Raw genomic sequence first — 15,061 nt, forward strand, 5'->3', positions numbered from 1 at the left:
TGTTGATGATCTTATTTTATTTATTTATTTTTAAATCAGAGAGCACAGAATTAAGGATAAGTTGTGTTTGAAACATTCTCAGCTCAAGTAACTGAGCGACATGATGGGACAAAACCTCAGCTGGGCTAAATTGGTGTGGCTCCTTGGAAGCCAGCAGGCCAGGCCCCTAATTATACAACAGTCACTAGAAACTGGGGGACTGGAGCCTGGGTCACCTGCACTTGGACTGAGTGCTCAGACCACCAAGATGTGGAGTCATTTGCACATGTTACTCTTTCATCTCTCTGTATCTTTCTTTATCATGGCTCACTGTCTTCAGGGGAGCTATGGACAATTTATACCTGCCAGGCATCTAGCCAATTCTATAAAAAGAATCTCTTCATTTATTAATTTCTGTTCTCTTTGTTTTGGGCCTAATTTGTAGAAAACTTATTTAATATCTGTAGTATCTTATTGGATTCTACCCTATTAAAATCTATGGGGGGATTCAATAATAATCTGTGAAGTCAATGGGTTTACTCCCCACGTATACTCAATGGGACTGAGCCTTGAACAGGAGAATATGAGCGAGACCCGGATTAGGATATCCCATATGCCAGTTGGTTAGGGCACCCATCTGGGTAGAGAAAGATCCCTGTTTAAATCCTTTCCCCTTGTCAGGCACTTGAAGTGGGTCCTACAAAAGTAGCCAGCCAGGCAGGCAGCAGCATAGACAACAGCAGTGGCACAGAAGCCAGCAAACAGAGCTGTAAACAGGGGAGTTTGAGTGGGAGTTCTGTTGGAGGAGTTTGGGGGAAGACGAAGAGAGGCAGGTAGAGGAACAGACAGGTTAGTGAAGGGAGTGTGCAGTGTTCTAGCAGAGTTTTGGTGCTTGTTAGGGGTTTGTTTTGCGGTGGGTGGTAGTGTTTTGGTTTGGTTTTCCCAGATTTACAGGATTTAAGTGAGACAGCTATGACAGATACAGAGGCAGAAGTGGTAGGGACCCAAGCAGTGGAAGACACAATGAAGATCACTGGATGTGGAAGCTGCTGTATGTACATGATCCTGGAGGGGGTATCTGATAAGAGTTTCATCTGCATGAAGTGCCACCTGATAGAGCTGATGGAAGAAAAGATCCGAGGATTGGAGATGCAAGTGTAAACTCTGGTTGAGTTTAGAAGGGGGTTCGAGCGGATGATGGAACAAAGATATGAGGAGTCTGAATGAAAAAAGCTCAGACTTGCAGATGGAAGCAGGACCAAAGAATTCTGAGGAGAGGAACAGGTTTGCTGAGTTGGAAAATGAAGAAGGGGCACAGCAGTTGGTCGCGGAAGGTGTGAGGGCAAGGAAGAAGAGAAGAGCAGCTAGTCCTATAAGAAGAGGGGAAGAGTCAATGGAGATAGCAACACGAAATATGAGCCCCCAGGAGGATACGGGATGTGTTGCAGAGGATTGCAAGGGTGAATAGGAATTGAGACGACTTGCAGCCAGAGGGAACAGGGGATAGACTGGAGAATCGCACCATCACCAGAAAAAGGCAGGTCTACATGATTGGAGACTCCTTACTGAGAACAGATGGGTGTGCTGTCTGCTGGGTGCTAAGATATGGGATGTGGACCTGAGGCTGAAGAGGATCCTAACGGAAGTGGGAAAGAATCCAGTGATTGTCCTTCATGTGGGAACAAATGATACGGCTAGATTCTTGCTGGAACGTATCAAGGGAGACTATGCCAGGCTAGCGAAGACACTTAAGGAAATCAAGGCTCAGATGATCGTCCCAACTTCTCTAACATACAGAGCAACACTCCTTGTTCATGGCTAAAAATATAACTTGCTTTCTCAAATACTTTTACATACCAATAAAGTTTTCCTGTATATCCTTTCACAGTTTGCTAGAGTTAATCTCTTTTGGCTCAGGTCTTGCTACCTTCCTAGGTTGCTCTTCACCCTTCCCCCACCACCCCGCCCCTCCTCTCCTCACTTCCACTCACTCCGTTTTAAAAGTTAAAAGTTATAGTTTTTATAGAAACCTCCAAAAGATATAGCAATTGAAAATAGAACAAACACACAGACAGGAGATATTTATACATACAGAGAACATGAAAAGGTGGAAGTATGCATACCAACAGGAAGAGTCTAATCAATGATTGGGTCATTACATTAGTCTAATGGTTGGGTCGTTACACTAATTGAATCTATTTCCCTATGTTAAGTTCTCCTCACACCTTCGATGGGTCATCTTAATTATCACTTCAAAAGTTTTTTTTCTCCTGCTCATGATAGCTCATCTCAATTGATTAGACTCTTCCTGTTGGTATGCATACTTCCACCTTTCCATGTTCTCTGTATGTATACATATCTCCTGTCTGTGTGCTCCATTCTATGCATCCGAAGAAGTGAGCTGTAGCTCACGAAAGCTCATGCTGAAATAAATTTATTTCCTCTAAGATGCCACAAGTACTCCTGTTCCTTTTATTTTGTATAGTTATAAATTGAATTCTGGAGCCATTTGTTTTTAATTATAAGTTTGTGCTGTATGTCATGTGTGACACTATACTCCATATTCTTTATGAAAATATGCTCGTGGTAGGAATATGACATAACTAAGATGTGCTTTATGCAATATAACGCTTGTGAGGTATCATTGGAAAAGTTATGATTTACTGAATGTGATTGTCCTATTTGTATGCATGTATCATTTCTGTAGCTGAAATTAGGAATATTGACTATGTATCTATATTTCAACTATGTTACTTTGGGTGATGCCCCTGCTAACACTTCAGGTACAACAATGGAAAAGTCGGACAGTGCTGATGGACCATCAGCACTGACAGTGAATTCTAAAAGAGTTTAGTCTTCCTGTGGATGCGTGAGTCAACCTGTGAAGAATGGCAAAAGGGGCCTTGCAGAGGCATGTGACTATGTCACCTTATACTGGAATCCATCTTGAATTCTGTACTTTTCCAGGAGAAGCTAGGGTGGGAGGGTCAAACTAGGAAACAAAGGACTTCTGCCTTACGCAAATCCTAGTTAAGGGTGGGGAGTGACGTAATCCAGGCTCTCAGTTCTCCCCTGCTACCCCATCAAAGATGACTGCTAGAAACAACTGAGACTGAACTGGGGGAAAGAACTTGGCCCAGGCTGGAAAGGTGTCTGGCCTATGAAGAAAATTATTAGAATCACATTTAGGGTGAGAACTCACACGTAACCAGTTTCTTTAGTGTATTAAGCTTAGTTTGCGTGTTCTGTTTTATTTTCTTAGTCATCTGCCTTGTTATGTCTGCTACCTCTTTAACTACTTAAAATATACCTGTTATAATTAATAAATTTATGGTTTATAATATAACCCAGTTTATGTGATTTCTAACTGGGGGGGGGGGACAAAAAACTGCATACTCTCTTCTGCATTGAGGGAAGAGACAAATGTCATATAAGTTGGGGTTTGTACTCCAAGGAGGGGTTATCATAACCTTAGTCCCAGATTTGGACCTTAGCGTCCAAAATATGGGGGTTAGCATGAAAACCTCCAAGCTTAGTTACCAGCTTGGACCTGGTACTTGCTGCCACCACCCAAAAAATTAGAGTGTTTTGGGGCACTCTGGTCCCCCTGAAAAACCTTCCCTGGGGACCCCAAGACCCAAATCCCTTGAGTCTCACAACAAAGAGAAATAATCCTTTTTCCCTTCCCCCCTCCAGGTGCTCCTGGAGAGATACACAGACACAAGCTCTGTGAATCCAAACAGAGTGACTCCCCCTCTCCGTTCCCAGTCCTGGAAACAAAAGCACTTTCCTCTTCACCCAGAGGAAATGCAAAATCAGGCTAGCAAATTCAACACACACAGATCTCCCCCTGATTTCTTCCTCCCACCAATTCCCTGGTGAGTACAGACTCAATTTCCCTGAAATTTCCCAGAAAAGAAAACTCCAACAGGTCTTAAAAGAAAGCTTTATATAAAAAAGAAAGGAAAAATACATACAAATGGTCTCTCTGTATTAAGGTGACAAAATACAGGGTCAATTGCTTAAAAGAATATTGAATAAACAGCCTTATTCAAAAAGAATACAAATCAAAACACTTCAGCACTTATATTCATGCAAATAGCAAAGAAAAGAAACCATATAACTTACTATCTGATCTCTTTGTCCTTACACTTAGAAACAGAAGATTAGAAAGTAAAACTACTTCTCCAAAGCTCAGAGACAGCAGGCAGACAGAAAACAAAGACCTCAGACACAAAATTCCCTCCACCCAAAGTTGAAAAAATCCGGTTTCCTGATTGGTCCTCTGGTCAGGTGCTTCAGGTGAAAGAGACATTATCCCTTAGCTATCTGTTTATGACAGGGGTGGACATCTGGGTGCTGTGGCAGGCCCCTTAAGCTGAGCATTCCCAGAGTGGATCTCAGTCTCTTTGTGCAGCTGGGCATGGCTCTGCCCATGTGCTTGGCTGGAAAAGGCTGGAGAGCCTAGACCAACCAGCAAGTCCAGGAAAAAGGGGGCCCAGGCTGGCAGAAGAGTCTGGCTCAGTGGTGTCCCAGCACCGCAAGTGACATCCCACAGGGCCCAACCCGTGACATCATGTAAGTCCTGTGTTCAGGGGCGGCGACAGCCTTTTTGGTGCCCTAGGCGGCGGAAGGTCCTGCCCCCAAAAAGGCGCCCCCAACAGAGGCAGCAGTAGGTCCCGCCCCCAAAATACTGCCAATGACTGCGGTGGCCGGATGTTCGGTCTCCGCCCCCCAAATATCAGCACCCTAGACAACCGCTTAGGTCGCCTAATGTGTTGCGCCAGCCCTGCCTGTCTTGCTGTACAATATTTACAATGTGCATGAACTTGCTCAACTTTTTAACCAACACTCAGGTAAAAATCAACAAATGAATGACAGCAAACAAAATGCAGGCAAGGAAAAAACAAATTGGTAAAGAAATCATTAAGTTATACAGTAACTACAAAAGAGGTAAACAAATTCCTTGTTAGTACCGGTCACAGTTTGGATCGTTGACATTGCATCCTAACTGAGGCACATGTTATTCAAAATAATCTTCAGGCTCTGGGGACCTATACTAAATCCTGACACAGCAATATTTCAGAAATTGTTTACTGTTCATTCAGTAGGTTATCTGGAAGACAGCACCTGAAAGAAACAACTGGAGCTACGTCAGCTACTGGTGTGTCACCCTTCACCCCAACTCCATAGTCAGACATGACTCTCAGCCAGCCAGTAAAACAGAAGGTTTATTAGTTGAAAGAAACACAGCACAGAACACAACTTGTTAGGACAGAAATCAGTGACTTTAAGCCAAGTCCATCTTGGGGGAAAGAGAGCCCAGAGCCAGGGCTCTGGTCCTCCTCTGAGCCCCAAGCCAGCTGAGACTGACTCGCTTCCAGCTGCCTGGCCCCTGCCTGCTCATTGTTTCTCCTCAGCCTTTATCTCACTTCCCAGGCCAAGAGTCACCTGGTTGCATCCTCCTCCTGGGTTTCAGGTTACAAAGGGCCATAGCATCCATGCAGGCAGCTGGAGCAGCCTCCACAAAAGCCACACCCCCTTATTCCCACCACCTAGACACTGGTGCAATACACAGGGAAGCTGAGGCACACACAGCATTCATGCAAAACAGAGAGACTCACATAGGCTTACATACAACATAACAAGGTAAAATCCCTACTTTGTCATATCTCTCCCCTCTTTGAGACCGAACTGAGTGGGGTCATTTTAGCCAGTGACCTGGGCAAGTTCAGGCCCCCCTCTCCAGGACAAAGTATCGGTTTTAACATTTGCACTTCCCTTAATGTGGACCACCTCCATCTCATAATCCTAGAAGGACAGACTCCACCTCAGGAGCTCAGCATTAGCCCATCTCATCTGGTGCAGCCAGAGTAGGGCGAGTGGTCCAGATACACAGTGAAGCGCCGCCCAAATAGATCTGGCCACAGCTTTTTAAGAGCCGACTCCTTGGCCAGACGTTCCTTCTCTATGGCTGCATAGCCCTGCTCCCAGGGCAGCAGCTTCCTGCTTAGATACATGATGTGGTGTTCCTCCCCCTTTGCATTGGCCTACCTCGGCACCGTGCCAAGCCCTGTGTGTGGGGATCAGTGAACACCATAAAGGTCTTGTCAAAGTCTGGGTTTCCCTGCATCAAGTCCTTGACCAGATCCTCCTTCAGCGTGCAGAGAGCCCTCTGGCACTGCCCAGTCCACATGAGCTTGTCTGGCTTCCCCCTCCTGCATAGCTCAGCGATGGGAGAGACACAGAGCTAAAGTGGGGCACAAACTTCCAGTAGTGCCCCACCATCCCAGTAAAGGCCTGGGCCTGTTTCTTAGTCTGAGGAGCAGACCGGTCTCTCATCGCCCCCACCTTGGCTGGCTCTGGCTTTAGGCAGCTGCTCCCCACCTTGTGGCCCAGGTACAACCTCTGCCATCCCCACCTGGCAACTCCCAGCTTTTACAGTCAGCCCTGCATCCTGGAGGTGACTCAGCCCCTCTTCACCTGGGACACACAGTCCTCCCAGGTCTAGCTAATGACACAAATATCATCAATGTATGTTAGGGTAAAATTCTCCTTCCCCCTCAGTAACTGATCCCCCTGGCGCTGGCAGGTGACCGGCCTCTCCTTGAGGCTGAAAGGTAGGACTAGGAATGTGTACAGCCCCACAGAGGTGACAAAAGCAGGTTTCAACCTGGCATCTGGATGCAAAGGCACCTGCCAGTGGCCTTTGGTGAAATCCCAGGATGTCATCAGGCCTTGGTATGGGCAGGCACCAAACATGGTGCTGGCATTGAGCTTCTGATACAGCACACAGAACTGGATCGACGCATCTTTCCTGGGAACCAGCACCATGGGAGAGGACCCCGGGGCTGGTGGATGACTGGATCACCCCTAAAGCAAGTATGTCTCTGACCTCTCCCTCCAGGGCCTGTGCTGTGTTCCCTGTTACTCTAAATGGGGAACACTTGACGGGAGGGCCGGCTCCTGTCTCCACCAATGGACAGCTCAGTTAGTGAGCCCAGGCTGGTTGGAAAACATCTGTTGGTATGAATGCAGCATCTCTCTGATCTCTGCCTTCTGGGAAGGGGTTAACTGGTCAGAGAGGGGAGCTGATTCCAACGAGGGGTTGGCTCCGGTCTCAGGGTAGAGACCCACCAGGAGATCTTCCCCCTTCTCCCACTGGCCACACACAGCCAGTACCAGTCTCTCCCTGTCACAGTATGGCTTCATCATGTTGATCTGGTCCCCTCGGAGGCCGTGAGCCTGGTTGAACTGTTCCATCACATCATTCTCCTCATTCAGCTGTTTGATGACCTTGAAGGGCCTGTCCCAGGCAGTTTGTAGATTATTCTTCCTCACCAGGATGAGACCTCTCACCTGGTCCCCGGTGTCATAGGCTGAGCGGTCGTACCAGATCTTCTGTCTCCCTTGGGCCCTGGCTAGGTTCTCCCTGACCAGACCCATGAGCTCAGCGAGCTTTTCCTGGAAAGTCAGTACATACTGCACCACTGATTCTCCACCAGGAGAGGACTTCCCCTCACATCTGTCCCTCACCCAGTCCAGGGCCACCTTCTGAAAAAGCTCATCTAGGACAGGCAGGTGTCAAGGCTGCTTTACCCTTGTCCTGGGCCATTTGCACCTCTGGACAAAGCAGCCCTGGTTGGCAGTTGTCCCACCCTGGCTGTGTTTCCCCACACTCAGCTGGGGTCTCCGATCCTCCTGGGCTCAGCTTTGCCCCAGTGAAGGCAGGCAAAGAGCCCGCTGCTTGGTTCACAGCATCAGAGCCAGCGTGAGCCACCTCCTCCATTTGCAGGAGGACGGGGAGCATCTCTCTGTCCCACTCAGCTCCAGGGCTCTGGTTACAGAGACGCAGGTATCCTGAGCTTAGCATTTTCACTGACCACTTCTGTCTCAGCCAATTGATTCCCTGGATTCAAATTCAAATCCTTGGCTGTTACAGGAGCAGGGCCTGGATCCTGTCCCAAAAGGACCTCACAGTCGATATCTTGGAGAACCCCAACTAGCAGCCAGCCTGACCCCTCCTGTGTCTGCACAGGGATCAGGGCCATAGGCAGGGCGAGGGGTTTCATCCCTGGCACCGACACCAAGGTCACACAGCCCCTCATCATCTGCTGAGGCTGCACCACTCGGGGTCTGACAACAGTTCTCTCTGTCCCAGGATCTCGCCATCCCAAGATTGTCTCCCCATTGACCACCACTTTCATTATAGTGATATGTCTCTCCTGCTGCTGATGTGCTGCTAATTTATACAATATCAACAGCTTCAACAGGAAAGCCTTAGAAAGTGATGCCCTAAATTACCTTATAGCCCAAAGATTAAAGCAATTTCCTGAGAGATGGGAGACCTATCTACACATCTCTGCTCCACAGAAAGCAGAGGTGGGAAGTTAATGAGTTTCTCCAACACCCGAGTAGCCCAGCCGATAGGTTAAATGTATTGGCTGTGGGTGCTAGGGTTGTCAGTTTAGACTTCCTCCCACCCCCTGCTTGCAGATATTTGGTGAATGGGCATCAAATTTGCAAATAATATGGGATCAACCAAAACTGCTTTTTTTTTTCAAAAAAAGTATTTGTCTGAAAAGTTTTGCCAAGTTCTGCACAATATAACTCCACCTTTGTCTCCCCACCTACTTTTTTCCTGCCACCTCCTGCAGTCTAGTTGTTCCCTTCACATTATGGTTAGCATCTTTAAAGAAGTATTTGGGAGATGAAATGATTTTCTGGTGGGTGCCTAGCTACTAGGATGCTTTAAAAATTCAAATCTAAATATGTGTCTTTTTTATTGACTGTCACTGAGATTGGATACCTAAATCCATTAGGCTCCTTTGGCAATCCAAGCTTCTGTCCTCTCATTCTTACACATGGTAAATTGCTGCTGAAGGACTGACCCAGCACCGTGTTACTTGTAGCTTGTTACAGAGAGTGAACTTCAGTGATCTTGTCCTGAGGGAATTGGACAGCATTTAAACACCTCTCAAGAATCAGCTCTTAGTCTAGGAGTCAGATGAGGAAAAGCTCTTTACTTCACTCACAGGGATAACCCTACCTCCCTTGTCAGATTTAAGTGTTTGGAATAAAGAAAAGTTGATATCCTAAGATGCTGTATTGCAGAGGCAGACAGACACATCAGGAAGTAGAGAGATAAATAGACTAAGACAACAGAAAGATGAAAGCACAGGTCAGAGTGATCTCACCATTTTTATGATCCACATTTAAAAAACAGGTGAGTTGATTCATATTTTTATTCCTTTTTATCTTTTTTTATCCTTTCCATGCCAAAGGACCAGATTCTGTTTCCCTGTATCCAGGAGTGGGTCTCTCTACTGAGTCCCATTGAGTTCTGCCCACATGCAGCAGTCTGCTCACACAGAGACAAGCTGGGTGAGGTAATATTCTTTATTGGACCAGCTTCTGTTGATGAGAGAGACAAGTTTTTGAGTCACACAGAGTTATTCCCTCTCACTCACAAAAGTTGGTCTCACTCACTTGGCGTATTGAATCTCCTAGGACCGAGACAGCTACAACAATACTGCATGTTCACACAGAGTAAGTTGCCACCCAGGGCTGTGGTTGAGAACTCGGCTATTACTTCAATCACGCATCACTCTCACTCTGTCTCTCTCTCTTTCCGAGATACCACTGAGACAGTTCTGGTCTCCCATGTTTAAGAAGGATGAATTCAAACTGGAACAGGTACAGAGAAGGGCTACTAGGATGACCTGAAAAATAGAAAACCTGTCTTATGAAAGGAGACTCCAAGAGCTTGGCTTATTTAGCTCTCTATAAATATATCAGAGGGATAAATACCAGGAAGGGAGAGGAATTATTTAAGCTCGGTACTAATATGGACACAAGAACTAATAGATATAAACTGGTCATCAGGAAGTTTAGACTTGAAATTAGACAAAGGTTTCTAACCATCAAAGAAGTGAAGTTCTGGAACAGCCTTCCAAGGGGAGTAGTGGGGACAAAAGACATATCTGGCTTCAAGACTAAGCTTGATAAGCTTATGGAGGGGATGGTATAATGGCATAGCCTAATTTTGGCAATTAATTGATCTTTGACAATTAGCGGTAAATATGCCCAATAGCATGTTAGATGGGGTGGGATCTGAGTTACTACAGAGAATTCTTTCCTGGATGCCTGGTTGGTGAGTTTTGCCCACATGCTCAGGGTTTAACTGATCGCCATATTTGGGGTTGGGAAGGAATTTTCCTCCAGGGCAGATTGGCAGAGGCCCTAGGGGGTTTTTGCCTTCCTCTGCAGCGTGGGGCATGGGTCACTTGCTGGAGGATTATCTGCACCTTGAAGTCTTCAAATTATGATTTGAGGACTTAAATAGCTCAGACATAGGTTAGGGGTTTATTACAGGAGTGGGTGGGTGAGATTCTGTGGCCTGCGTTATGCAGGAGGTCAGACTAGATTATCATAATTGTCCCTTCTAACCTTAAAGTCTAAAGTCTATGACAAATTGAGATAATTTGGTTAGTGTTATCTGGTGTTTCTTTTTTCTGTGAGTGTGTGTTTTATGGGCATGCAGAGATTAGGGGTATGACATTCTCTGGAGAAGCCTCTTAACTATATTAAGAATGGCCATACCAATAAATGGTCCATCTAACTCACCATCCTGCCTTCCAATGTTGGCCAGTGTCAAATGTTTCAGAAGGAGTGAACAGAACAGAGCAATTTATCAAGTGATCCATCCCCAGCTGTCCAGTTCCAGCGTCCAGTAGTCATTGATAGATTTATCCTCTATGAACTCAATTCTGTTCTGAATCTGTTTATAATTTTGGCCTTTACAATATCCTCTGGCAATGAGTTCCACAGCTTGACTGTGTGTTGTGTGTGAAGTACTTCCTTATATTTCTTCAACATCTTTCTCAATGATCTGGATGATGGATTTAATTGCATCCTCAGCAAGTTTGCAGATGACACTAAGCTTGGTAGAGAGGTAGATATGCTGGAGGGTAGAGATAGAGTCCAGAGTGACCTTGAAAAATTGGAGGATTGGGCCAAAAGGAATCTGATGAGGTTCAACAAGGACAAGTGCAGAGTTCTGCTCTTATGATGGAAGAATCCCATGCACAAGCTGGGGACCAACTGGCTAAGCAGCAATTCTGCAGAAAAGGACCTGGGGGTTACAGTGGACAAGAAGCTGGATATGAGTCAGCAGTGTGCCTTTGTTGCCAAGAAGGCTAATGGCATATTGGGCTGCATTAGTACGAACATTACCAGCTGATCGAGGGAAGTGATTATTCCCCTACATTCGGCATCGGTGAGGGCACACCTAGAGTATTGCTTCCAGTTTTGGTCCCCCCACTTCAGAAGAGATGTGGACAAATTGGAGAGAGTCCAGCAGAGGGCAATGAAAATATTAGGTGTTTGGGGCACATGACTTATGAAGAGAGGCTGAGGGAACTGGGGTTATTTAGTCTGCAGAAGAGAAGAATGAGGAGGGATTTGATAGCAGCTTTCAACTACCTGAAGAGGGGTTCCAAAGAGGATGGAACTTGGCTGTTCTCAGTGATGGCTGATGACAGAACAAAGAGAAACGGTCTCAAGTTGCAGTGGGGGAGGTCTAGGTTGGATATTAGTAAACACTATTTCAGTGGGAGGGTGGTGAAGCACTGGAATGGTGGTGGAATCTCCATCCTTAGAGGTTTTTAAGGTCCAGCTTGACAAAGTCTTGGCTGGAATGATTTAGTGGGTATTGGTCCTGCTTTGAGCAGGGGATTGGACTCGATGACCTCCTGAGGTCTCTTCCAACCCTAATATTCTATGATTCTATGAAAAGTTGATGCCTATTAATTTCAACAGGTGACCCGTTGTTTGTATGTTATGTGAAGGGATAGATAACACTTCCTTATTCACTTTCTCCACACATTTCATGATTGTATAGGCCTCTATCACATTCCTCTTCATCATCTCTTTTCATGAGAACATTTGACTGGCTCTACTGGTCAGGCCCAAGGGTCCATCTAACCTAGTATCCTGTCTTCTGACACTGGCCAGTGCCAGGTGTCCCAAAGGGAATGAACAGAACAAGTAATCATCAAGTGATCCATCCCCTGTTGCTCCTCTCTAGTTTCTGGGAAACAGAGGCCACACAGTCTCAATCTTTTAAATCTCTCCTCATACAGCAGCTGTTCCATATCGTTAATCATTGTTGTTGCCCTTCTCTGTACTTTTTCCAATTCTAACATAATTTTTTGAGATGAGCCGACCAGAACTGCATGTAATATTCATGATGTAGACATACCATGGATTCATTTAACGGCATTATGATATTTTCTGTCTTATTCTCTCTTCCTTTCTTAATGGTTCCTAATATTCTATTAGCTTTTTTGACTGCTGTTGTATATTGAGCAGATGTGTTTTTCTTGCCCAGTCATTCAGTTTCTTTAGATTTCTTGGTAATTCTTTGTAGTCTCCTTTGTATTTAATTATCTTGAGTAATTTTGTATCATCTACAAACATTGCTATTTACCCATTTTCCCAGATCATTTATAAGTATGTTAAACAGCACTGGTAGCAGTACTGATCCTCAAGAAACCCAGCTATTTACCTCTCTCCACTGTGAAATTTCCCTCTGCACAGAGTCTGCCTGTGTTAACATTTACATTCAATTACAAGGTCTATTTCTTTTCTTAGGTATTTCTCTCTTAAGTGATAATGGAGTAAAGGTTTAGTTTCTCTCTAGGGTCATATGGGGTCAAAGATTGGACATTGGAGAGGATATTGGCTTCATTCCAATTTCTATTAAAAACTGATGTCAGATAGCCACTTACTTACATGAGGGCAGAAAAGATTCTCTTCTGTATGTACAGCCTGACATTCAGTTGTGCAGAACAATGAATTAAAGTCAGTTTTCAAAAGAGCTTAAGTAATTTAGGGGAAAAAATCCCATTAATTTTCTATCTTGCTCTTTTCAGAATTATGTCACTGTGACTAGAGAATGTTTGCTAGGCACATTCATTTTTTCTTCAAAAATATTAGTGATTTTAATAGGGATGAATCCAATAAGACACTAAAGATATTAAATTGCATTTTCAGCAAAGTAGTTGAAAACAGTAGACATAAATAATAGACAAAATGGAAATTGACCAGATCCCCAGTTGGTGTAAATCATACATAGTTCTTTTGGTGTCTATGAGCCTAATCCCCTGCTGGTGCAAATTTGCTGTGGCTACATTGACATCACTGGGGCAGATAAAGCGATATTAGGCCAGGGGGAGCGGACAACATAGAGAGTGAGCGAGAAAATTAATGACTCTATAGCCTCATGGTTAGAGCACTCACCCTGGATGTGGAAAACCCAGTATCCAGCATGCCCATTGCACTTTCTCTCTAATTCTTTAGCCAGAGTGGAACAGCTTGAAGAGAAGAGACTGAGGAGCCCCACGTCAGCCTGGGTATTTGTGGATATCAGTGGGGCCTGATTCTGGGTTTTAAGCATCTAAAAGGGCAGTTAGATGCTTAAGTCCTTTCATATATCCAGCCCCTTTTGTCTATTTAAAATATACAAATTCCATTCAGCCTCTATCTCTCTCTATTTAAATGATGTAAAACACATATTTTACAGGCTGGAATAGGATTCTTTTTACTTCCATGCTGCTGATCAGATTATCTCCACATGCTGTTTCAATTTACCTTGGTTATAAATGTTAATTTCATTTGGGTTTTTTCCCCTCATTTCCCAGGTCACAGTTTTCCTGAATATATGTCAATGGAAAATCAAACCACAGTGACCGAATTTATTCTCCTCGGATTTTCCAGTGAACCACAGATACAGATTTTCCTCTTCCTGGTGTTTTTAGTTATTTACCTAATCACCCTGGTTGGGAACATAGTGATCATGGTCCTGATAAGAGCTGATTTTCACCTTCACACCCCCATGTATTTCTTCCTCTTCCACTTATCCTTTGTTGATATCTGCTATTCCTCAGTCACGGTGCCTAATATGCTGATGAACTTTCTTGCAGACCACAAAACAATTTCCGTCAATGGCTGCATTGCCCAGATGTTCTTCTTTTTTCTCTTAGCTGGTACAGAAGTTTTCATTCTCTCAGCCATGGCTTATGACCGCTATGCTGCCATCTGTGACCCATTGCATTACGTTGATGCAATCAACAAAGAGATCTGGGTTCAGCTCGTGAGTGGTGCATGGATCACGGGCTTCTTTTATGCCTTAATTAACACTGTTTTTGCCCTCGAGTTGCACTTTTGTGGACCCAATCAAATCAGCCATTTTTGCTGTGAACTCCCTCCTCTGTTACAACTCTCCTGTACTGACATTCTCACCAACCAGATGGTGCTTCTCACTTCTGTTGTGATCCTGGGATCAAGCTCCTTCCTTTTCACCCTCATCTCCTACATTCAAGTCATCTCCACCATCTTGAGGATACGCTCTGCGGAGGGCAGGCGGAAAGCCTTCTCCACCTGCAGCTCCCACCTGATTGTGGTTAGTTTGTTGTATCTGACAGCTTTTTTCCAGTACACAAAACCCAGCTCAGTCTCCTCGGTGCTTCTGGATGAAATGTTCTCTGTCCAGTACAGCATTTTGACCCCCATGTTAAACCCCATCATCTACAGCCTGAAAAACAAGGAGGTGAAAACAGCTGTAAGGAATATATTAGGGAGATTCAGGTTTCTCAACCAGTGTTGATGTTCTTATCTTTTAAAAAAAAAATCAGAGACCATAGATTTCTGGGTAGCTGATATTTGAGACATTCTCAGCTAAGATATCTGACAGACATTTTGAGCCAAATCTTCCACTAATTTAATCAGTGTAGATCCAGTAAAATAAATTGGTCAGATCCCCAGAATGCATACGTAAAATAGCATAACTACATGGGAACCAACGGGTGCTGGAGTTAGACTCACAAAGGGTCTTCAACAGGAGAAATTGAGAGAGAGATCCCATATTCCAGTGGTCAGGGCACACGTATGGGATTTGTTCAAATATTTTTCCTCATCATACACTTGAAGTGGGGATCTGCCACATCCTAGTTAACTACCCTAAGCACTGGGATAAAAGTTATGTGGGCGGTCGATGCTAGTGGTGATAACATAGTATTCA

At 44.8% G+C, this 15,061-nt stretch overlaps 1 protein-coding gene across 1 annotated transcript; it reads left to right on the plus strand.

Annotated features, from left to right (window-relative positions):
• Positions 1–13,702: 13,702 nt before the first annotated feature.
• On the plus strand, positions 13,703–14,647 carry LOC127031201 (olfactory receptor 1009-like). Its single transcript, XM_050917967.1, has one exon. The coding sequence runs from the start codon at positions 13,703–13,705 to the stop codon at positions 14,645–14,647; it is 945 nt and encodes a 314-aa protein (XP_050773924.1).
• The last annotated feature ends 414 nt before the right edge of the window (positions 14,648–15,061 follow it).

This window comes from Gopherus flavomarginatus, chromosome 11 (genome assembly GCF_025201925.1).
Source record: "Gopherus flavomarginatus isolate rGopFla2 chromosome 11, rGopFla2.mat.asm, whole genome shotgun sequence".
Classification (NCBI taxonomy): Eukaryota; Metazoa; Chordata; order Testudines; family Testudinidae; genus Gopherus; species Gopherus flavomarginatus.